At 41.6% G+C, this 24348-nt stretch overlaps 3 protein-coding genes and 1 long non-coding RNA gene across 4 annotated transcripts; 2 read left to right on the forward strand and 2 right to left on the reverse strand.

Annotated features, from left to right (window-relative positions):
• Window positions 1–10578: 10578 nt before the first annotated feature.
• Window positions 10579–12549, forward strand: LOC116302076 (uncharacterized). Its single transcript, XM_031711272.2, has one exon. It carries the CDS (start codon window positions 10579–10581, stop codon window positions 12547–12549), a length of 1971 nt encoding a protein of 656 aa, XP_031567132.2.
• A 447-nt stretch (window positions 12550–12996) lies between these two features.
• On the reverse strand, window positions 12997–15126 carry LOC148908400 (uncharacterized). Its single transcript, XM_089035859.1, has 2 exons — window positions 13941–15126; window positions 12997–13898 (listed from the first exon to the last, which is right to left on the reverse strand). The coding sequence occupies exons 1-2, from the start codon at window positions 15124–15126 to the stop codon at window positions 12997–12999; spliced, it is 2088 nt and encodes a 695-aa protein (XP_088891985.1).
• Window positions 15127–15138: 12 nt separating this feature from the next.
• On the reverse strand, window positions 15139–16195 carry LOC148908401 (uncharacterized). Its single transcript, XR_016120797.1, has 2 exons — window positions 16004–16195; window positions 15139–15212 (listed from the first exon to the last, which is right to left on the reverse strand). It is a non-coding gene; the product is annotated as an uncharacterized LOC148908401 (long non-coding RNA).
• A 1358-nt stretch (window positions 16196–17553) lies between these two features.
• LOC148908402 (uncharacterized) lies at window positions 17554–18826 on the forward strand. Its single transcript, XM_089035860.1, has 2 exons — window positions 17554–17813; window positions 18443–18826. Exons 1-2 carry the CDS (start codon window positions 17748–17750, stop codon window positions 18824–18826), a joined length of 450 nt encoding a protein of 149 aa, XP_088891986.1. The 5' UTR covers window positions 17554–17747.
• The last annotated feature ends 5522 nt before the right edge of the window (window positions 18827–24348 follow it).

Raw genomic sequence — 24348 nt, forward strand, 5'->3', positions numbered from 1 at the left:
TTAATCTTGCCACGTCACCCCTAACTTCACCATTGTCGTCGAAAAGGGGTTGCGGTTTCGTCCAGCGGTCTTTGTCAGGAAATCTCAAGTCTTGGACGCTTATGAGGACTTTGTTTCCGCGTTCTGTGAGCCTTACGTTGTCGGCCTCGAAGTGGGAATAGCGCTGCGTTAGCTCTTGCGTTGCCCACTCTACAGTTTCCCGCGCGGCTGCCTCAGGCTGCTCTATGTTTTGAAGCTCCAAGTACTCAGGGACGGGGCTGCCGTGGTTTTTTGATTGCCACATGCGATTCAAGGCGGCCTTGAAGCTTTTCCATCTATTACCATACTTGTTTTCTAGAGCCATGTCGTAGATTAGGGGGTCGGTTTCCGCGCCTTTAGTCCATGCGTCGTATTCTTCGTCGTTAATGTCGACTTGACCTTCTTCGGTAAGGGGATCAAAATCACCTTCTACTTCCATTATATATGATAAGCTCAAAGTTAAACCCCAACGTATTACCTAAGCAGGTTGGCGGACTGAAAGCAGAACGCACCTTTCACCGGGTTACATTCACGCCTTCTAGCGCTAAGCCAGGTGAGACGCTGTATGTAGGCGTGCCCCGCCTAACGGATAACCTAGTATTGGTTCCTGGTACCCTGGCTTTAAGGTTCGACCTAGCGGTGCAGTCAAGCCCCACAGATGAAAGGATTATCGTTAACAACCTTGGTCGCAACATTGTTTCTAAGATGCGCGTAAAGTTCGCCGGGGAATCCCTCTTAGACTTAAACAACTATGACCTGTACACCACCTACAAAGATCTGTGGCTGACTGCATTCGAAAGGGCACAAAAAATAGAGCAGGGTATCGGTAGCGCAATATTACGTAAGGTTAGGACTCCCACCAAGACACAACCTACTGATTCTGGCGACGCAACTGACGTGGCAGATGCAAAGGCCATCAAGACAGCCTATGGTACTAAATACGTAATACCATTGGACTTTGAGGCTATTACCAGCCACGGGGTTTATTATCCTAGACAGTTGAGTGAGTTGCAGTTTGAAGTGACCTTAGCCAACATGACTAACATCATTGGCGGGTTAAGCACTGCGTTGTCGGGAAGTATTCATCCATACGCCATTACCAACCTGGAATTGCAGTATGAAACCATACACTCCAAAGATCTAGCACGTAGCGCTGGCATGGAATACAGTGCTGGAAAGGCTTTCTTGTACGACCACGCGGTAATGTACAAAACCTTTAGTTTCCTGGATAAGACAGACGCGGTAATTACTCAGAGCATTAATTTACCACGTCGTAGTCTTACGGGGCTGATGTTGGTATTTATTAAGCCTTATGAAGCCGGTAAGCGCGACTCTGAAGCCTTTCATAACCCCGGCATCACCAACGTCGGGATTAGCATCAATGGAGTTCCAAATAAGGTGTATTCGCAGGGAATGAAGCCCTCAGACATCTACAGGGAAATAAAAAGAAAGTTTGGGGATCAAGTTGCACCCGGTGAGTTCTTTACCAATAAGTATGCACTGTGGATTGACATGCGAACCACCAACGACGAGGATTTACATGGGCAGGGATTGCGTCTGGTAAATACCCAGGACGGCATTACCCTGGAAATCAAGCGTGACTTAAACGCTAGCGCAGGCGACTCAGACAAGATCAACGCATACATCTTCGTGGTGTCAAACGCCCAGTTGAGCGTAGAAATGAATCAGCTAAAGAGCGTTGCGTATTGATTCGCGCGCTGCGCTCCCTCATCCAAGAAAGGATAAAATATCCCTTACGTATATAATGCTTCGCGTATTCGAAAACAACCACACCAAACTGCAATGCATAGTGCAAGGCGATAAACTTTATTTCAAAGCAAAGTCCGTGGCTGATGCCTTGGGTTACGTAAATTCCAGAAAAGCGGCGTCTGATCACGTCTCAGAGGAAAACAAGGTAACTTTGAGGTCTATAAAGGGTGTAAATCTGACTGACACCCTTAATGCGCAACCACATTCCGTTTACATCACTGAAATGGGTCTTTATGAGTTAATATTCGGATCTGAAAAGTCCGTAGCTAAGGAGTTCAGAAAATGGGTGTTAGGTGACGTTCTCCCTACCCTCAGGAAAACAGGTAAGTATGAAATAGAGCGGCGCTTTGACGGTCCTAACAAGTTGGTATTCAAAATAGAAAATGAATTTGACCTGCATAAGAAGGTCGTAAACTACATACGTCGATTCCACCCTATCCTACTGCTCGCACCAGGTCTTGGAGAACTACAGGACTCAGCTAGCAAAAGGATAGTATGTTGGCAGAAAGGGTATCAGGCGGGGCAACCCGACATCTTAGTCCTTAATGCACATAAAAAACATAATGGGTTATGCCTGGAGTTGAAGACGCCTAAGGGTAACGGCGTATTATCCTCAAAACAAGAGGCGTTACTCACACAATACGAGGCAAATGGTTACCTAACCATGGTGTGCAACGATTACGACCTTATATGTAGGGAGATCGACCATTACGCGGAAGGCATTCGTGTACCTTGTCCTTGGTGTGTTAAGGCTTTTAAGACGCAGGAGGCGTTAAGGACTCACCAAAGAATATTTCATAGATATAATGATAGTTGAACAGACACACTGGCGTGAATTAGTTCAAGGCATCACATACAAAATAAAAAATTACGTCGTCTTCGAAGACATCAGCCGCTTAAGGTTGGTCCTCAAACACGAAGGTAAAGAGTGCACCCTGTGGGCACCTGACTGTGTGCGGTATGTAATCCAAGGTGAAGAGTACACGCACATACGCAGCTATGGTAAGGTTAACGGGCGATGGAAGTTCGACGTTGAAAGGAAGGTAGATGCTAATCCTCTTTGTGATTAGAAGTCATCCTCATGAGCGGTTAAGTATTGGTCTGCTACGGCGGACCTCATTTTTTCTGTCATGTGGTAAACGGATGCGGTAATTAAGACACCGCCTATGAACGCTGCGATTTGAGGTATCATATATCTTTCTCATTTTCTTGGCGTTGGCGATCCAAGACGCCTCCCGCAAACAACTGTCGTAGAGGCAACACCAACCGCAAAGGCGGCGTAGAATAGCACCGTGGAACTCATTAGATATTTTCTTTTTTCCAAGCCTTTCGTACCACCAGGTAATGGTCTAAAGGACGTGGTCCGTCGTATAGACAGCACCAAATATGTTGTCCACTCCGTTGACAGCCGCAGCGATCGCAAATAGCCTCCCAGTGTTCCCTGTCCTCCCATTTAACACCCTCAACATCGTCAAAGCCTACAAAGGTTTGGTCAATTTCCTTCTTAAGCTTTGTCAGCACCCGGGAGGTTTCAAGGGGGCAACAGCGTTCGGCTATGTCACCGTGGGTTTCGCAGGCAATACCTTCGAGGTGGTAACGGCGGCAGCGGTACTTATGCCAGTTCTCTTCAAAGAAGGGCTCATCACAGCGGCGGCAGCAGTTCTTAAGACAGACCCTGTTGTCGCGGTGATATCGTAAGGCTTGGAGGGTGGACAGCTGTCGACCGCAGTCACCGCAAAGGGTGCTTACGGTCTTTTGACAAACCTTTTTGGAAAGATGGTATTGCAGTCGCTGCTTACTGCTGAAAGATTTATTACATTGCATGCACTCCATTATACATACCTTATTTTTTATTGTTATTTTGTTAAACCCTGCAAGAGGGTTTTAGGATAGGGTCTATTATTTCTTGTTGTTTTGTTAAATGCCTGCGAGAAGGTCTTAACAAATTAACAATAATTATTAAGACTCTTTTGAAACCTCTTATCTTACTTTAACAAATTAACAATAAATAAGAAGACCTTATTTAAAACCACCTTGCAGATCCTCTTTGTAGGTGTCAGCTAAGGTTCGCTGTGCTTTAGGATCTGCGGGACACCAATGCCCAACAAAGGATCCTTCGGGGAATACCTTATTACAATGAAGGCAGGTGTATTTTTTACACGGTTTGGGTATCGGTGTTTTGGGAGGGGTAATGCAGTCGGCAGGTAGTTCGCACGTAATACAGTCCATATATTGAAATGGTAATGAGAACTGTATTCTATGGAGGGTATCGCATGAAATCCTTAATGGACTCCTTAGCCCAGCCCGCCATTGTCAAAAGCGCGCCAAACCGTTCTGCGCGCTTCAGACCGCACATTTCATCGTACAATTCCTGCACGCGCTCTTTTAACCGGTCTATCTCTTCCCTTTGCATTTCTATGGTGTCTCTTTTATCTTTTGCGTCGCCGGCAATTCTTCTTACTGCGTCCACTGGGTCCATTGTATATATAATGGATCCGAATCATATTCCCTGCAATGCTCTGATAGTAGGACCCACCGGCTGCGGAAAGACCCAGTTCGTGGTAGAGCAGCTATTAGGACCCTTTAGATACCGCTTTGACTACATAGTGCTATTATGCCCCACCTACGTGAACAACCGCACCTGGACGGGCATAGGAGTGAAAGACGACGACTTCTTTGTAGATATCTTAGACCCTAACGAGTTATCTGGGCATCTTAAGTTCTGGCACAAGCAATTCCCTAAAGATACGCAGACTTTACTCATACTGGATGACATTGCCTGTGGGGACGACGTAAAAAAGCGCACCTCCGAATTAGTGAAGCTCGCTTTCAGCGGCAGACACGACAATATCAGCGTTTGGTTGCTTTCCCAGCAGCTTACCAGTGTCTCTAAACCCTTTAGGGAAAACATAGGCTCTCTCGTAGTATTTTATACACCCAGTAAGTCTGATCTGGAAACCATCTTAAGCGACTACGGTGGTGAGATAAGCAAGGAACAGTTGCATGAATACATGCGGCATTTAAAGACGCACCAACATTCCAAAATGATTTTCTCTTTGAGGTTTCCTTATGACGTTAATGTATATGGAGATTGAGCAGCTCTTAGATGAAGTCCCCACGCAGTTAGACGAAAGTAACCTCAAGGAACAACTTAACATCCTTGTGTCTTCGGGGAAGTGTAAAGAAATGATAGGCAGGGAACTTACCCATGAGCAGGTTAATAAGCTGTCGGAAGAGGAAGTCAAAAAGTTCCATAAAAGGTACGAGGCTGCCCTTGCAAGTAAGACCACAGACGCCGTCGCAGACTCCGCTATCCGACTTGCAACTAAATTGCTTGGACTTGCACTGCCTATAGACGACGTGGAGCAACTGCGGAAGGACATAAGCGAGGACTATGTCATCGCCCAAGAACTTAAGATAACCTGCGGCTGGTTGTCTTTGAAGTGCGGTAAGTTAATGGCAGTCACCTCTGCGGCACTTCACGTAGCTCAGCACGTCGACTTGAAGGAACTTACGGCCTCTTGGAAGGACTTCAAGAAGAACAGAGACGTTGAAAAGGTCTTCCAGGCAGCACTTACTGAGGTACCTGATCAAGTCGCCTCAAGTACCTAGTCAAGTCGTTGTCAAGTCACCTCAAGTACTTAGTCAAGTCGTCCTTAAGTCATTCTCAAGTACTTAGTCAAGTCGTTGTCAAGTCACCTCAAGTACTTAGTCAAGTCGTCCTTAAGTCATTCTCAAGTACTTAGTCAAGTCGTTGTCAAGTCATTGCCAAGTCATTGTCAAGTCGTCATCAAGTTACTTGTCAAGTCCTTCAAGTCCCTTAATATAAGATGAGTGGCACCGAAGAACAACCAGAAAAGGCTCCCATAGAAGATACCAAGATTACCAAGGCTAAATCTCCGGGCAGAGTCGCTGCCGGAAAGAAGCTCGCGGAGATGAATAAAAAGAACAAAGCAAAGAAGGAGGAAAAGGTGGAGGAAAGAGAAGAGGAATCCTTTATCAATCCTGGGTACGTCATTGGCGCGTTAGGAGTCGCTATAGCAGCAGGCAGCCTCTACTTACAATGGCGGGCTACGAAGCCAAAAGTAAAGTGGGAGGCCGCAACATATCACGCACCTGTGGAGGTTAGAAAAAGTAAGATCCCTGAAATGGAATAACCTTCTCGCTTTGTAATATAATGTCGACCGCGTTGTTGAAAACTGTTGAAGAAGCAGCTATCATTACTTCTATTGTTGCGGGTATTGGTTGGGTAGGTAAGAAAGTGCTCAAAGAAGACTTTACTGAAGACCCAAGCAAGAGCTTCGCTAACTTTGCTAAGATGACCGCTGCCGTAGGCGGGGCTATCATGCTAAAGGATTACCTACGAAAGGAAAAGTACCTGCCTACGACGTAATATATAATGGCTGGCTTAGTCGCAGGTGGAGTCATTGCAGCTTTAGCATTCACTGGAGCTAATTATGGCGGTCAATATTTGGATAGATTAGTCAGAGGCGACAAAAGCGGTGCCGCCGAAAGGAAGAGACACGACTTAGCGCTGGAGAAATATCAGCGGGACGTGGCAGCTTGGAATGAAAAAAGACAAGCTTACAGGGATTGGTTGGATAAGAACTACCAAGACAAAATGCAGGCAGACAAGAACTTCGAAAACACAGACTACGCCTTCAAACTTTATGCGCAAGCACACCCCGACTTTAGAATGAAAAAGCCTCAGTTCAAGAATTACTACCAGCCTTCTAAGAAACAAAAAGACAATGAATTGGTCTTTGTAGGAGTCGCAGGGCTGGCGGGAGGCGTGGCCTTGGCGTATCTAATATAATGATCGTCTTTTTGGAAAGCGACAAGAATAACTTTACTACTTATCTGAATCCTCCCATCCGCGCGGAAAGGGTTCGGCTGGTTAGTTGCTCTTTGTACAATTCTTGGTATAATTTAATTAATGGCTTTGTCATCGGAACTTCCGGCACCAAACCAAAAATACCAGATTCCCATTACACCCCTATAACACTGGCTAAGGAGCTAGCAAAGCATGGATATACTCTTACCACAGGATTACCCCATGAAATGAAATTCAAGAAAAATAGTGGAAGCGCTAATTTAAAGGACAGTTCATTGGTAGAACTCCTGGGTCTTACTAGTACCACAATAAATAGCGGCAATACATATGATGTGAAATGGAAAGTCGCATCCTCTTACGAAGTCTATTGCGACTTGGTTCATAGTTACAACAATGGAGAAAAGTCTTCTCTTATGTCCAAGTTTCTGCCCCAAGGTAATCCATTTGACCCAGTGGAATACACTCCCATTTCTTTGAGCTATGACTTGTCTAATTTGGTAGAAAGCATAAACATCACCATTAAAGTGGACGGAAAGACGGTGGATTTTAACGGACGTAAGATCAATCTTGTTTTGGAATTCATATAATGGGCCGCGTAGAGGACAAACTTAAAAGGATTTACTATGGGCCGGAAGGCTATTGGAGAGGAGCGTCAGCTATCAAGAAACTCGCGACCGCGGCCAGGGTATCAGACGAAACGGCTAAGAATTGGTTAAAAAAACAAACCCTCTGGCAGGTTTATCTTCCCGTGCCTAAGTACATTCCCAGGCCCAGCTTTACCGTAAATGCCGCCAATGAAGTTCATCAGGCGGACTTGCTTTTCTTACCGCACGACAAGGTGAGAAAGAAGACCTATAGGTACGCTTTGACCGTAGTTGATATCGCAAGCAGATACAAGGACGCCGAACCCATAACCAGCAAGGATTCTGGGGAAGTCGCAGAAGCCCTAGGTAGGATTTATAAGCGCGTCTTGAAATGGCCTAAGCTGCTGCAAGTGGATGCGGGGACGGAGTTCATGGGCGTGGTTACTAAGACCCTGAAAGACCACGACACTAAGATTAGGAGAGCTGAAGCTGAGTACCACAGGGGTCAGAGCATCGTTGAAAGATTCAATAAGACCCTGGCCGAGCGTCTCTTTGGGTACCAGTATTGGAAAGAGCTGGAAGATCCCTCCAAACGCAACAGGGAATGGACTCAGAGGCTCCCCCAGGTCGTCGCGGCTTTAAATAACGAGGCGGCCAGGGTTACGGGAATGAAACCCAAGGATGCCATAAAAAAGAAGCACGTGGAACACAAATCCTTCGTCAGAAGTTCGAGGGCGGTCTTCCCCCATGAAAAGAAATTAGGTAATGTCACGGTTCGATATCTCTATGAGCCGGGTGAATTAGAAGGAGGATCCAAAAGAGCTACGGATCCTAATTGGTCTTTGGAAACTTACCAGATCCGAAGTGCGATAGCTAAGAAGGGTCAGCCCATCTTGTATTATCTTCATGATGGTCCCACGCGTGGGTTCGTCAAAGAAGAACTGCTTATCGTGTGATGTCCGAATGCTATCGTATGCACTCCGTCATCACACATCCATCGCTTACCGTCAAATGCAGACAGTGACACCTTCTCCTGCGTGACGTTATGTATCTGATGACCATAGCTGCGCAGGCTGTTCATCTTATGCCGCTGTTCCTTGCGTGTTCGTAATACGTTGAGGTAGGACTCGTGCGTAATGTCCTTCTTAACCACATACTTTTTTACGCCTTTAGCTTTCTTTTCTACGCCGTCTAACTTTAGCACGCTGTACATTGCATCTGCTTTTGATGGTCTGCGTATGAAAGCTCTTTGTTGGTGGGCATCTGGATCCGTTGCGCCACTTCTTCGACTCCGCGGCAGATCTCATCGTGTTTCTTTAGGGTATTTAAGGATGTAAATGACAGCAAGCAGCAGTCGCAGAAGTACTTTTTGCCTTTGTGCTTAGTATGTCTGTAGAATAGTCTGCTAATGTGTTTAACCCATGAGTAGTGTCCGCCGTGGTAGAATAAATGTACGCGCTCTCCTTTACTTTTTGACAGAACTAACGGTACTATCGTCTGCTCTCTGACTCCGTAAACGTTAATTGCTAGATCGTTTATTTCCTCAAATATGGGGATGTCTATCAACTGCATGGGAAATTCCACACCATCCCACTCTAAATCGTCTGTGGGATACTTACTTGTCCTACAGGGATCCTTCTCTGCTGGATACAGTGCAGACCTGATTGCCCACATAAAGCATCGATTGTCTTCATTCTTCACGTTTACAATAGCCTTCTTCCTTTCTACCCACGTTGGTAGCGGTACGTAACTCCCCCCTCGTATGGGTACGTACCTGGCTATACTTATCTCTATTCCTTCAACCTCCTCTACTGTCCAACCCGATCCTTCTTTCGTGTAGTTAGACAGCGACTCCATTATCGCTTCTAAGGCTTCACTGAGTGACCTATCCAGATTCGTGGATTCTAATATCACTAACGACTTTGATCGCAACATTGCTGTCGTCATTACCTCGTCTTTTGATAAACTTACTTCTACCATTATGCTCGCTTTCAGGGCTCCTAATTCTTCTATACCTTTTCGGAGAGTCCTTTTAACCTTCCTTTCTGACTGACGCCAAAACTGTCTAACGTCAATCTCACCGTTACCGGGTATTGACACCGTGCTGAAGTTGCTTTGGGATTCCATCTATATAATAGGAAATATTTTATACCTAATACCAAGCACTTTTTAGGTCGTCGTAGTCGTACTCACAGTCCTGACAATGCCAAAACAATTTAACCTTAGTCTCAAACTTCTTACCACATCCACAATCATAACTGCTCATACACTTCGTCTTCATTTTCAAATGCTTTTTCAAATCCGCTTCTTTCTTAAAAGTTCTCTTACAATCTTCGCACTCCATATATAGACTAACATATTTGCGCTGTTGCCCCCAACCACACTTGGAGTGGGTTGTTTCTGTAGGTGGATTTTTGACACGGGTCTTACCCCGTGTTGAGATTGCGCTGGAACCCCCATTCCCTATACTACTTCCTGCGCTTCTTGTGGTACAAGAACAACGACCCAGACAAGGAAATAATCGAATACCACATGACTGTGCATCTTTTTGGCAACGGGCCAAGTCCTGCGATTGCGACCTACGGCCTACGGAAAACAGCAGACGATGGAGTGGAAATTCACGGCGAGGAGGCTAGAGCCTTCATTCACGAAAATTTCTATGTGGATGATGGTCTTGTATCGCGAGAGAAGCCCGAAGATGTCATCAAGTTGATCAAAGCAGCTCAAGGATCTCTTATGACGGCCAACATAAGGCTGCACAAGGTCATCTCAAACTCAACGGAAGTAATGAAGGCATTTCCCGCAGACGACAGAGCCTCCAGTGTACAAGATCTTGATCTCAGCCATGATGTCCTCCCAGCACAACGCTCCCTCGGAGTCATCTGGAACCTAAAGAACGACTCATTTGCATTCAAGGTTCAAACCGAAGAGAAGCCATTCACTCGTCGAGGCGTCTTGTCAGTCGTTAACTCCATTTACGACCCAATCGGCCTAGCAGTACCTGTCACTCTTAAAGGGAAGCTACTTCTCCAAAGACTTGTATCTCTTGGAAAGGAAAAGAACGGGAAAACTTTGGGCTGGGACGATCCCCTTCCAGACGATCTGGCTCTTACATGGCAACAATGGAGATCATCTCTTCCAAATCTTGAGGAGGTCGAAGTACCCAGGTGTCATCACAGCATTGGTTTCGGTAATACGACCAGAGTCGAAGTACACGCATTCTCAGATGCGAGCCAGGAGGCTGTGGGAGCAGTTGTTTTCCTGCGACTTCTAAACGGAAGAGGAGAGGTCAGCGTGTCTTTACTGTAAGGCCAGTCTAAGGTAGCTAGCAAAGTAACCAGCATCCCACGATTGGAGTTATGCGCCGCCGTTATGGCCACACAAGCCGTCCGCAAAATCTTGAAAGAGATTCGTCTGAAGATCGACGAAGTAGCCTACTACACGGACTCGAAGGTAGTACTCGGCTACATAGAGAATGAAAGTAGAAGATTTTATGTTTACGTTGCCAACAGAGTGCAACTTATTCGAGGCCTCTCTACGCCGCAACAATGGAGATACGTCGAAACCGACCAGAACCCAGCAGACCTTGCTACCAGAGACATTGACGCCAACCGACTAGCTGACAGCACCTGGCTGTCCGGTCCTGAGTTCCTGCGACAAAGAAACCTGCCAAAACCGGAGAAGAACGACGCAACGGAATTGTCTGGAGACGACCCGGAAGTAAGACAAGTTTCAGCAAAGTCATCGAAGGTCATAAGAATTGACTCTTCACGTTTTAACCGCTTCTCATCTTGGATTTCACTTGTTCGTGCCATAGCCTTGCTATTAAAGAAAATCAGGAGCAGAAAAGTTGCCCAAGACGAATCCCGAAGCGCAACCCCAAACCACGGCGAGGAGGGCCTACTTCGAGCTGGTGTCACCGAGCGCCGCGAAGCCGAGACAGCTGTAATTAACATCGTGCAAGCCAAAGCCTTCCCTGAAGAGACCGCGATGCCGAACTGCACCGAACAGCCAGCCACCATCAATCGGAGCACCTCGAGAGCCAAGAAGGAGTCCCTCAAGAGGTCAAAACTCTGCGACCTAGACCCCTTCAAGGATGAAGATGGTACCCTTCGCGTCGGCGGAAGATTGAGACGCTCGTCATTACCCCTGGCAGAAAAGCATCCAGTCATCCTGCCTAAAGATCACCACATCTCGGAGCTGATAATCCGACATTATCACCATAAAGTCCATCACCAAGGCAGGAGCATCACCCATGGAGCTGTGAGGCAAGCAGGATATTGGATAATTTCCGGCCACAGCGCAGTTACCAAGGTCTTGGAGAAGTGCGTAACCTGCAAAAGAGCACGAGGCAGACTACTGGCACAGAAGATGTCCGACCTACCAGAAGATCGTGTGGAACCAGCTCCTCCTTTCACCAACGTTGGTATAGACGTATTCGGGCCATGGCTGATAACTACTCGCAAGCTTCGAGGTGGCGCCGCAAACTCAAAGCGGTGGGGTCTACTATTCACGTGCCTCAGTTCCCGTGCGATCCACATCGAACTGCTGGAGACGATGGACGCCAGCTCCTTCATTTGTGCCCTTCGGAGATTCACAGCAATAAGAGGGCCTGTTGCAAGAATCCGCTGTGACAGAGGATCCAACTTCGTCGGCGGAAAGTCGGAACTGTCAGATTCCCTATCTGAACCTGATGTCAGGAAGATCCAAGAGCACGCATTGGATCAAGGGTGTGAATGGGTCTTCAACCCACCACATGCGTCGCACTTTGGTGGGGTTTGGGAACGGCAAATCCGCACCATCCGCAGTGTTCTCAATGGAATGTTAGCACAGATCGGGAGCTCTCAGCTCACAAATGAGCTCCTATCAACCCTCATGGCGGAAGTGACGTCTATCGTCAATTCCCGTCCTATTACAGCCATACCAACAGAAGCAGATCAGCCCCAACCCCTCACCCCATCAATGCTATTGACGGCGAAGGAGCGACCCCTCAAGCCACCGCCCGGGGACTTCACTCAAGAAGATCTGTATTCCAGAAGACGTTGGAGAAGAAGCCAGTACTTGGCCGACCAATTCTGGACCACATGGCGCAAGGAGTACTTGCAGAATCTCCAGCGTCGAACCAAGTGGCAAGCCCTCAAGCCAAACCTGGAGGTTGATGACCTAGTGATCATTAAGAGTGAGGACAGCCGTAGGAACCACTGGCCACTTGGAAGGGTGACGAAGGCCATCGAGAGTGCTGATGGCCAAGTCCGAAAAGCTGAGGTACGCCGACCTGATGGAAAGATGATGCTGAGACCAATCTGTGAACTGGTCTTCCTGATGTCTACCAAGCAGGACTGAGGACTGAACTCAAGATATGAACATTATCAGATAGAGTAGATAGTTTAGTTGCAGCTCATTATATACCCATCTATCCTTTTTAAAGGTGCATATTTAGCGATTATGATTCTTTAGTGATTCAGATTGATTTTCAGCAAGGAGTCGTATCCTTGGGCGAGGAGTGTTGTGTTTGATATTTTGTACTTTATGAGATATTAGTTCTACGTATTTCCGGTGTAATCTAATACTTTAGCGTCCTCTCTTAACTCGTGTTCTAGGAGCAGATCAGATGTAAGTGTCTTGTTATTTAGCCCTTTTATTTATTTTCTTATAGCAGTTTATTGAGTTTATCATCGTAATTAATTGTATATTTCTTGTAGTTTTCACCGTGTGATTTATAGTAAATAAATAGTGGAGTTGGAGCCTGTTTCGTTTACGAATCTCATACGGTTGACACTCGGCGCAAGATCACAACGCCCCGCACTGTCTTCGAGCGCTACAAGTGATATGTTGTTTCTGTTGCACAATTGTCCAAGATAATCCCTTCCTTACTGGGCCAAGTGAAAGAAGACTTTCCTCAATGATCAAACTTGAGGAGTTACCACATGTTGCTGAATAGAGAGTTCCTGTATTAATGGGATTCATTTTACTCATAATTGGTTTGAAGAGATCACTGTATAATGTTGGTAGTGGTATGGCTTTCACAAATTGTTCAGATAAAAACTTCCTCATTATCTGGATTTCAACGGATCGCTGATTGGTCGAAAATTCTCCAAGAATACCATTATATCTTTCAAAACTAAAAAGCCAAAATGAATATACTGGACCATAGTCTAATATGCACTGAAGTATATGTGTATGTAAATGCATATTAGGAGTTACCTTGTCCTTACCATACAACTTTTCATATTCTGTGCAAAAATTCATGAGGTAGAGGTGTCCCAATTTTGCTTTGGTTTCAGTTATGACAGGAGTACACAAAATGCTACAAGCTAAAACAAAATGCCGCCACACTTCTAAATCATCCTCAGGCCAAACATTCCAAAGAGCAAAGATGGAGTAAATGATTGTCCATGCTTTCCATTGATCTGCTGTAAAACCACCATAGCTGTTGAGAATTTTCTTGGGTAATCTGCCAACAGTAGAAGGGACTGTCACTTTGTCAATTTTCTTCTGTATTTCTTCTAGTGTTTTTCGTTCAATCAGTGGAGAAGAGTTATCCAACCAAATATTTTTCATAATGTGTTTGGCTGTTCCAGTAAAGAGATTGTGCATAGGATCAATGATGTGAAACCTTACACAATCGAAATATGGTAACATCATTAGTTCTGTAAATCTAGTGCCATACTGCTGTTCCTTTGAAGCCCTGTCAGTTAATGATATTTGATTAAGAATCTCCTCTGCCTATTGTCGATGTTCCTCATTGGTTCGAAGTGGGCAAGGATCAAAGCCTGAAAAGTTAATTCTCTCAGATACATTACCACTAAAAAATTTCTTGCACTTTGAGCAACCATTATTTGATGCATGACCTGTGAATCCACATACTTTTCTAGCAGCAGGTACATCACAACCTACACATAACAATGCAGCTCGGAATGTGTGTGAACTATCACTTCCTGAGGGTTTATATTGTATGCCTTTCCACAATATATTAAGTTCTTCCACAAGTGGCTTGAGATAAGTGTTTATTGTCAATCTTGGTTCATGTGGACCAGGTATGACACCCACCAGCATTACATTTTCAGGTTTAAATCTTATTTCTCTCGGTAAATTCATAAAAACCATGTAAATAGCTCCAACACTATAGATAGAATGTTTAAATGGCTGAAACCAATCAACATTTAACATAAAGGCAAAGTTATTTGGTGCTGCCAAAAATGGTTCTCCAACAACGTACATAAAGTCTTTCCAGATTTGACCATCAAAAATGTCAGCCAAAAATCCTTGAGGTACATTTCTGTTTCGCCAAAGCTCACAGTTAGCTAAAAAATTTGTCCTGTCAATTAACCTTTTCAAGTTTTCAATGACACTATTGTAGCAAAACACTTTGAATGGATAAAATCTTTTTTTACCATTTGTTAGAATCACTTCTTTTAAGAGAGGTTGACCACAGGGAGTTCGGCGAAACAACTGTCTATGATTTTCTTGACGTTGAAATGAACATTTCGTTATTTCAGTTCTTCCAAGTCTTTCTTTATAACATTCCTCAAATTTGTAAAGAGTTTCACATTTTGTACAAACAACATACTTTACAAATTGATCATTGTTTAAACCAAGGCTACTTCTTAGTAAATTCAGTGATTTTGGGAAAAGGCAAGCCAAACCAGCCGCTGCTGGGAAAAGTGAACCAATGGACTTTAGAACAACACTTATGAAGCTAATCAGAAGATCCAGGGCATTATCTGAAATACAGCAGTATGATGACCAGATGCATAAGAATATCATCATCCATTTGATGATCTGCATTGAACTTCCCTCTCTGACATCATGATAAAAGGTGGGAGATCTGACACTTGACTCCTCTGTAAAGTCTTGATTCATATCTTGCTCATTCAAGTTCCATAACTCAGGTTGTAGGTCAAAATCAGGTCTTTCCATGTACATCCAATCTTCACTATGATCTTTTTCAAAAATACATCCTGTTAGACTTTTGTCTTCATCTTCAAGCTCATTGATAACTGCTCCTATAGAAAAAATATTGCTGAATTTCAATTAATTTTATTTGGTAGACCAAATGGAAGATTTATCAAACATTTTATTATGTACAGCCCTTACTCAAATAATCGCCCCCACTCCCCATTGATAACTACTCCTATAGAAAAAATATTGCTGAATTTCAATTAATTTTATTTGGTAGACCAAATGGAAGATTTATCAAACATTTTATTATGTACAGCCCTTACTCAAATAATCGCCCTCACTCCCCCACCCCCTCCCCCCACCACAAGGATTCAAAATATTCCAAGAAAGGACATTGGGCTATAGCTTGCAGTCTAAGCAAGACCACAGCACGCAAAGCTGAATGAGAAGTCAACGTATCCTCAGACAGCAACAGCAAAGAACCATTTTTTAAATGGCGAGATAGTAGACATAGACACAGTCAAAACAAACAAAGATTACACCACACACAAGTGCATATTGCAGGTCCCTCGGCCCACGTAGCGTGTTTCGTGTGTTAGTTTATGGCTTTTCTGGGTGATTATTGTTTCTACATCTACATATGGGGGGTCCTGCAAGGGGGGTACCCATCACTGCAAGACTTGGGCAAATAAAAATAAACAGGGAGATATGTAAAAACCTATAAATTAATGTATATACAGAGGAAATAATAATAATAACAATAATAATAATAATCATAAATAAAGATAAGTAAATAAAAATATATTTAATTGTTTACAACGATTTTAAGGTGAAGCATGGTTTACATGGTTTTCGGTTGCTAGCCACTCGATATAAACTTATTCGAAAAACAAACCTTTATTGCTTTCTTGATTAGGGTCTTGAACATCTGGAACACCGGGTGGAACATCATCACACCTTTGAAATTCACCAACGTCATAACAAGTGCTGGAGTCGTCGTCCGAAGAACTTTGATGCCCTTGGCTACGCCATTCTTCATTCTTTTCGTCGTAATATAATGAAAGATGTAACCTATATGTTCTTTGAGTCACATATTCATTACAATGACAGCAAAATCGTCGCTTTCTGTTCATAATAAGAATTATTTACGCTTCAAAATTTAATACTAAGCAGAGCCTACATTTTGCCTACATTGGAATGTCGACCTTTGAGCTCGTCCCAGGCCTTACTGAGGATGGGCAATCCTTATAAGGTGTAATCATGTGATAAAAAGTAAACAGAGGCGATTTTAAAAAGTAGGCTCACATAGAATTCTCTTTGGATGCTGTTACAGTTGGTGTGTATGCAACTCTACATCAAAGAAAAATTATGGCTCGAGGATTGAATAAATCTCAACGAAGAATCAGAGATGCTTCAGTAGCACGAGAAAATGCTACTACAGGGGGTGTGAACCAAGAAACACCGCAGTCGGTTCGTAGAAGGCTACCGGTACCGATTGGAATCACACCGCCTTCTAACCAGACCAGTCCCAGTAGCTCGAATAGTTCTTCCCCGATTCCAATAGAAACGCCGAACAGAAGTGGGCAAGTTGTAGAGAACCAGGAAGAGGAAAGAGAGCGGAATGAAGAACAAGACATGGAGGAATCCAGGAGCACCAGCGCTACGAATGCAATGGCCATGGATTCCTTCATCACGGACCAACGGGCATTTAATGAACGTGTTCTAAGATTGCTATCGAACAACTTAGCAAACAATTGCAACGAACAGGAAAAGGCTAAAAAACAGCGTTTGCCTCTAAAACTGACGGTAAGTTAATGATATATAACCTCAAAGTTAAGTTTTCGCTTCTCAATTAGCCATGTGGTATCGCTGGCTTATACAAAGAGGGTCTGTTTGTTTTATTTCCCGCCTTCTAGTACCAAGCTACATGACGTAGATTATGTATTTGAGATTATGAAACTTGAGTTGCAAGCTGAAAACAGCTAGTTGAAATTATTCTTGAAAAATGTATCACCACAAATGTCCTTCAATGGTTTTCCTTTATTGTATGCATGTTAATAAATTGGATTTCCTTCAAATTTTCAAAATTTACTAATTTTCGGATGCTCTTTCCAGCTATGATATTTTGATGACCAGAGAAGCAATATTTGAAATGTCACGCAAGGTGTGCAAAATCCCCATTGATTTTGTTATTATTGAAAGTGGACTCTTAGTAACTGGGTTTTATAAATTCTCTTATATAATTGTATCTTTCAGCTTTGACTCCAAAGAAAATGCATCTGTGAATGATGCCATTTCAAGAGGTGTTCAAAGCACAGAGAAAAACTATCCATCAGCACAGTTACGAGGTTTGTTTGATTTCATTGGGGGGGGGGGGGGGAGGCTGGTGTTGCATTTTCTGACTAGCATGTGCTGCTACAGAACTGTCTCAAGCATGTAATTTAAATTTAGATTACTTATAACTCCCTTGCCACAAGAGGTTTTCACTGGTTTCTTTAGATACCTCCTTCAAAACCAGTGCTGTTCAAGCAAACCCCACAGAAAGAGCACCTTTCAGGGATTGAGTAATCTCCAATGATTCCTTTTGGATTTCAGCTGCAATAAGGACACATTTTAAAACAAAAAAACGGAGGTACGGAATGGAGAAAAAGAAGCTTTCACAGCAATATTTAAAGGCCCAAAGAACACGAAGCAGACTCAACACAGTAAGTGTATCTGCTTAGTTCATGCTTGACACATTTTTCATGGAGTTTTATCCTGGATAATTGCAAATTCAAGGTTTTATATATATTGTCCCTGATTTAGAGTGAATCCATTAAACCTTTGCAAAAGATATCAGACTGCCTGCCCTTAGTGGACACTAATCATTTTCTTTTGTGTCTATTTGACTATGACACTATTTTTTTTATGGGTGTAATGTCTTCAGTCTATATAACTAGATATGCAGGGTTTCCACTGTCAGGGAAAAGTCAGTGAAATCCAAAAAAAAATTGTTCAAAGTCAGGTAAATTTGACTCTGATAAGTGAATTTTTGCATTTTACCCAAAGTCAGTGAAAAGTCAGGAATTTCATGAAATCATTTTAAATTGAGAATTTTTAGTTGGGCTTCCTTTGGTCTAGCTACCATAAGAAGATATTAATTACGGTATATTATTTTTCATAAAATAAGTGTCCACTGTGGTCATTGAAAAATGGTGTTTGGTCAGAGAAAAGTCAGGAAATTTCATTTTACTGGATGATCAGGAACCCTGATATGTTAGTTCACATGTGTTCCCCATCCCATCTCCCTCAGTTGATCTCTTTTAATGAAGAAAAAATGTCTTTTACCTTTCAGAAACGGCTGCAACGGCAAAAGGCTTTGAATTCTTCCACGTCCATACCAGAGGAAGAAAAGAACAGAATAAGAGTTGTTTTATCAAATGACTATATGTCATCAGAAGAATCAATGTCAGATCCATCTGATGTAGAAAATTCTTCTGGCAGTGAAGATGATGAGCCACATGAGCACTCCAAATCTAAAGTGCTCATAGTTAAAAAATTAAACTGGAGAAGCACAGAGCTCTCTAATATTTTTCATAAAATGGATAGGAGAATTGCAAAGAAAAGAACCCCAAAGGGGAAATCTATGTTGATGCAAAGGAAGAAAGGCCCAACCTCCTCCAGAAAAGCCCCAGAAAATGCCCCAGCTTGGGTCTTAAACAATGAAAATGTGGAGTGATTTTTTAAACATTTTTAAAGAAAAAATTAACAAAAGTGATTATATCATATGATATGACCTGTACAGCCCTGTTCAGATGTGGGTTTCTATATTATATATACTAGAGTTCATACTTAATGTATGACAAATTACGATGGCCAGAGAAGGAAAATATTTATATCTGTCATTTACCTGACTTGGCCTCAAGCCAAATATTTTCCTCTCTGGTTATCCCACTCAGTAAATGAGTACCTGATATTTTAATAGTATTTTTTTTCTAAAATTTAAATTTTTAAGGCATTTCAAATTTTTGAGGTTTAAAAAATGGGCTGGTTCCAATGTAGGTATTTTTATTATAATAATAATATTTTTTACAATTTATAAAGCGCTTATACAGTTCTGCTCTAGGCGCTGTGAAAAATAAAATACTATATAAATATTTATAAATATAATAAATATTTTATGATTTTAGAAGAATTCTGAAACTGGATTTATGTAATGAACGAAAGTTTAAACTTAGTTATGATAATACAGTTAGTTTAACATGGAATTTCATTGAGTGCTGAAACATTTTATCATAGAAGTTTAAATAAATTTTTTTCAATCCTTATCAGTTATCAATGTTATCATTTCAAATTTGAAAAAATATGATTTTTGCTGCAATACATGGCTCATCAAATCAAAGGTTAATATGAAATTTGCTGCATTATGAGGCTCATCAAATCTAAAGTGAATATGAAATTTGCTGCATTATAAGGCTCATCAAATCTAGAGTGAATATGACATTTGCTGCATTATTAGGCTCATCAAATCTGAAGTGAATATGACATTTGCTGCATTATTAGGCTCATCAAATCTGAAGTGAATATGACATTTGCTGCATTATGAGGCTCATCAAATCTGAAGTGAATATGACATTTGCTGCATTATGAGGCTCATCAAATCTGAAGTGAATATGACATTTGCTGCATTATTAGGCTCATCAAATCTGAAGTGAATATGACATTTGCTGCATTATGAGACTCATCAAATCTGAAGTGAATATGACATTTGCTGCATTATGAGGCTCATCAAATCTGAAGTGAATATGACATTTGCTGCATATTTCTATGGATGTTAAATATAGTGCTAATATATTATTTCCCTCACATTTTCTCCCTAAGGGAAATGTGTAGCAAATGTGGTATTCACCATCTTCACAACCTGTAGCAAATATAAAGTGAACATCGTATTTGCACTGTCGCAAATATGGGCAAATACAAGCAAATATGGTATTTGCTTAATATTTACATCATATTAATCCTATTGTGAATCTGATATTTCATGCAGTGTAACCAAGCTAATAAAGCTACTTGGTCGTCGCGTTTTGCCGCTGCTGTTTCGTAGGCCTAGCTTTGTTTGTTCAACCGCACAGTTATCTGAAAACAATATGTCATACACCCTTGTTGCTATGCGAATCACGCTAGCATAGCGTTTCAAAGAAATGCTTCTAAATCAAGTCCCTACCAAAATATTAATATTGCCTTCAATGCTTTGAGCATGACAAAAATATAAATGTTTAGAGAAAAAGTACAACACTTAAGGCCAGATACAGAAGCTATGGAAGTATGAAAGAATGAATGCGTAATATCGTTCGAGTGATAATTTTTTTGATTCGTTTTTGTTCACCTAGCGCTAATGAGCTGGTGCCAGTCGCTTGTCAATTTTATTTAAACGTTTATGTTAAAATAGCGATAGTAAGAAGGCAGGCGATTTGTACTGATATGAATGAGCAATAATGTCACGCAATTGTGCACGCTATCAACATCCTCTGTGATCACTTAATTGATACCTATAAAAGAGGACACCCTTTGCACAAACGTCGTTATATGCAGCAATGGCAGCGTTTGAAGATAATTTTTTCAAAAATGTTCAAGAAAGAAAGAGGAAGAGGGAAAGCGTATGTGGGGCGATCGAACAATTACGTTCTCTTGAACTGGGTAGTTTGAAAAGAAATTTCACCAAGAACGACTTAAGAGTTATTATTCAAGCCAAGATCGGAGACCGTGACATTTTGGCTAACGCTATAAGAAAAATACCTACGACGTTTAATTCTTCTGACAGAAAATTTCTTCTTAAAGAAAACTTGCAACTTGACGGTATTGTGTCTGAGAACGACATGGAACTTTTTTCAGACCTATCGACATATGCGTGCCCATTAGTTAATGCAATACCAGAAGACGAGTTAAAGGTGTTGCTTCCTCCTGTTGGTGAATATTTGAGCTGTGGTAAGACTCTCACGAGCCACAATAAGCCATGTAAGGTGACTGTATTTTTACCCACATATGCTGTTTCGACTCTGAAACAGTGTTTACGTTGCACAAATTGTGATGTAAACTATGGTTATGCAATGTACGGTAACAAAGCATCAGGATTTCGATTTTATAAAGAGCCCAGACCGTATGTAGAAGCCACAGACGAGGCTTTTATTGACAGATTCCTCTGTAACTTCCAGGTATCTCTAGCAGAAGTATAACCTACTGTAAAAGTAGACTAGAGGGTATTTTCTAGCTATTAATATGGACGCTACGTATAATTTATTTCTTTTGATTTGCTTGCAGAAACCATGCATGGACTTCTGTTGTTGGATTTACGGAAAGCTACAACGAACTTGTTTCACGCATTCATCACCCTCGATTGCCAAGTCATTTCTCCACCAAGGATGATTGTGAGTACTACAAATATATAGGTGTGCATGTAAGCCCAAAACGTATCAACAAAAAAAATCAACCAGTCCTGTTACCCAATTTTTTTTCTTTTCTTTTCTTTTTTAAAGGCCATCGTCTGTATAGACGGATTGTCTCTAGCGCATTCTTTAAGAATGAAATGGAAGCCGAAATGAGGGGAAGAAAAATTGGTTGGATTTTTAAAGAAGGTTCCGAAAAGTCAAAGGAAGATTTCCTTTCTTATGTAAAAAATTGTAGAAGAGAGAGGTGTGATTATTGCATGTCTATATGTTTAACGTCTTCTGGATAGGACCGACTTCATCATTAACTTCTTTCAGAATCCTTCATACGTTTTTTTTTTTTTTTTCCGTTCATTTGTACCTGTTGGTTTATTCTAAAGGGAAAACAATAGTGGTAGTAGTGATAAAATGCCCTATTTGTACATGTATTGTGTGCTTGATTCATAAATACTCTTTATTGTTATCCATGGACAATGTAATATCATCAAAGAATTAGAGAATAAAATTATTTATTATGGTTATTGTTTTTTTGATAAGATATAAGGCATTTGGTAATTAAATTGCAGGGTGTGAGAACTTTGTATCCCTTGATGGCATATGGAAGTTACGTCATCCCCACTGCATGTATCCAGTAAAGACAACTGTAAATGGTTTGCCTCTTGTAAACTACCCCGATGTGTTTGTAAGTGAACCGGCTAGTCAGAAATCTGCTTTCTGTGAAGAACATTGCAAGGTGGCAATCAGTAAAAATATTCCAACTGGGCTTAGGGAATTTATGTATGATTACTGCAAAGTTCCCAAATCAAATAGAAACGATATTGCTGGTAAAGAATGATTTTATATAACGTTCTGCGACTATACAGTTACACTGAAACAGCACTACTAGTACTATCCATCGAAACCCGGTATAATATTTTGTTTATTTTTGTGATTCAGATTATGCGTCAGAGATAAATGCTGCTCATGCAGAAACAGTTAACACAGCAGCTGCAGGCTCAAGCGGTGGTGACAATGTAACCTCTTCTGTTGATGAGGCACAAGGTATTACATTTCAGGGTTCACTCTTGCATTCGCTCATTCATACTGCATCCTGAAGTCCTGTTTAATATCATCCTGTTAGATTCATTTCTTGTATCATTTCCATTATATAAATCCCACAGGAACATATGAGTTTCTACAAATGCATCATTGCCTTCTTGTTGAATGCGTCAATGATACACCATCCGCAATAAATTATAACAAGGGCACTGGCGAATCGTCAAAAACTTTAAGAAAATGGTCCAGTCGTTTACTCCATTTTGTTCATGGTGTAGGGCATATCGATATGTTAGTTATTTGATTCAAATGTGTCAATATATCTACTTAAATTATCTTTATGCACTAAGTTTCATTTAAGACATTATTTGGGCCCCCAGTAATTGGCTTAACGCTGTTGCGGTCACCCTGTCATACATACCACAGTATTTTTTCCAGTTATATTTCCAGTTTAATATATGGCGAAACTAATAAATAAATAGATATTTGGAACCTGGTCTATATGTAAGTAATGTAACTGAACATAAGCAAATTGAAGCTGTGATCGATGCCGTAGCACGCAAGCAGCTGAGATGACATATATTATATAGTACTGGAACTGAAACGTAAAAACTTGCATACCATAACACACCGTTTACAGTGAAAGCATTATATCTCGTTCTTTTTTTTTTTTTTTTTTTTTTTTTTCGTTTTAGCTCTGAAGGACTTAAAAAAGTACCCGAATTTCAATGGGAAGATGTAAATGTTTCAAATGACAATATGTGTAACCTAACTAAGATGCGAGTAGCAAAAATACCCCTGCCTTTAGATGCACCCTACAACAATATGTGGCTAAAGGTTAGGAAGGTAATTGACAGGCTTCATTTAAGAAATCATAAAGACCCAACACGTAGGAAGAATTATTCCTGTGATGACCTTAAAGAAGTATATCCGCGTTTGAATACACCAGTTGCGGAACAAGTATTTACGTGGGCTTCTAGATTTTAAAAAAAATCATGCGCAATGCCCAAAAAGAGTTTTCTATTCTATTACCACAGAATGGTAGAGAGGAGAAATAGATATACTTCAAAATGTTACAAAAATGAAAGGTTTGTAAATTTCCCCAAGATTCATTAATCATATAATTAAGTTTTGATTGAAGTTCTTTTAAAATTCCTCTATCACTTTTATAATTACGTGTATTTATATGTTATATATTTTAAATAATTGTAAAGCGTATAAGAAATATCTTTTAACAATTAAATTGAAATTGTATTCTTGTCGCGATGTATTGTTAAGTTTATTTAATTTATTGTATGTCAAAACGATTCTGATTAATTGTTCTTTGCTTGACATACGCTTTCCATGTGGGTTGTTATTGTCAAGCACCCTCATAGCAAGAATGACCGTAAGACCTTACAGAGAAACCTTACACCCAAATGGAGATCCTAAACCGGGACCCATTTGGATGTTGACACTTGAACCATGAACACCATCATTCCTTGTTACATAAATCACCCGTGGGCAGGGAAACCCCATACCAAAAAGAATAGTTATGCTTGTCAAACATCTTAAAAAGGACACAAGTTCATAGCTGGTGAGCAAGGTAGTAATGAAATTTTACATGAGCATGAAATGAAATTAAGGCAAAATAAAACCGAGTCATAGCGGACAGCGGCTACCCACCCTAAAAAATACTTTGGGGGTGGGGAAAGGGGCGCCTTTTTGTTAAGGACTAGTGGTAGCTTTGCAAGCAGTCTCAAGGGTGGATCCAGGGTAGTTTACGTAATTTCCGTAAACTACT

The sequence above is a fragment of the Actinia tenebrosa genome, unplaced genomic scaffold (genome assembly GCF_029948245.1).
Source record: "Actinia tenebrosa isolate PJP-AT-01 unplaced genomic scaffold, QUT_ActTen_1.0 PGA_scaffold3__52_contigs__length_22856419, whole genome shotgun sequence".
Lineage (NCBI taxonomy): Eukaryota > Metazoa > Cnidaria > Anthozoa > Actiniaria > Actiniidae > Actinia > Actinia tenebrosa.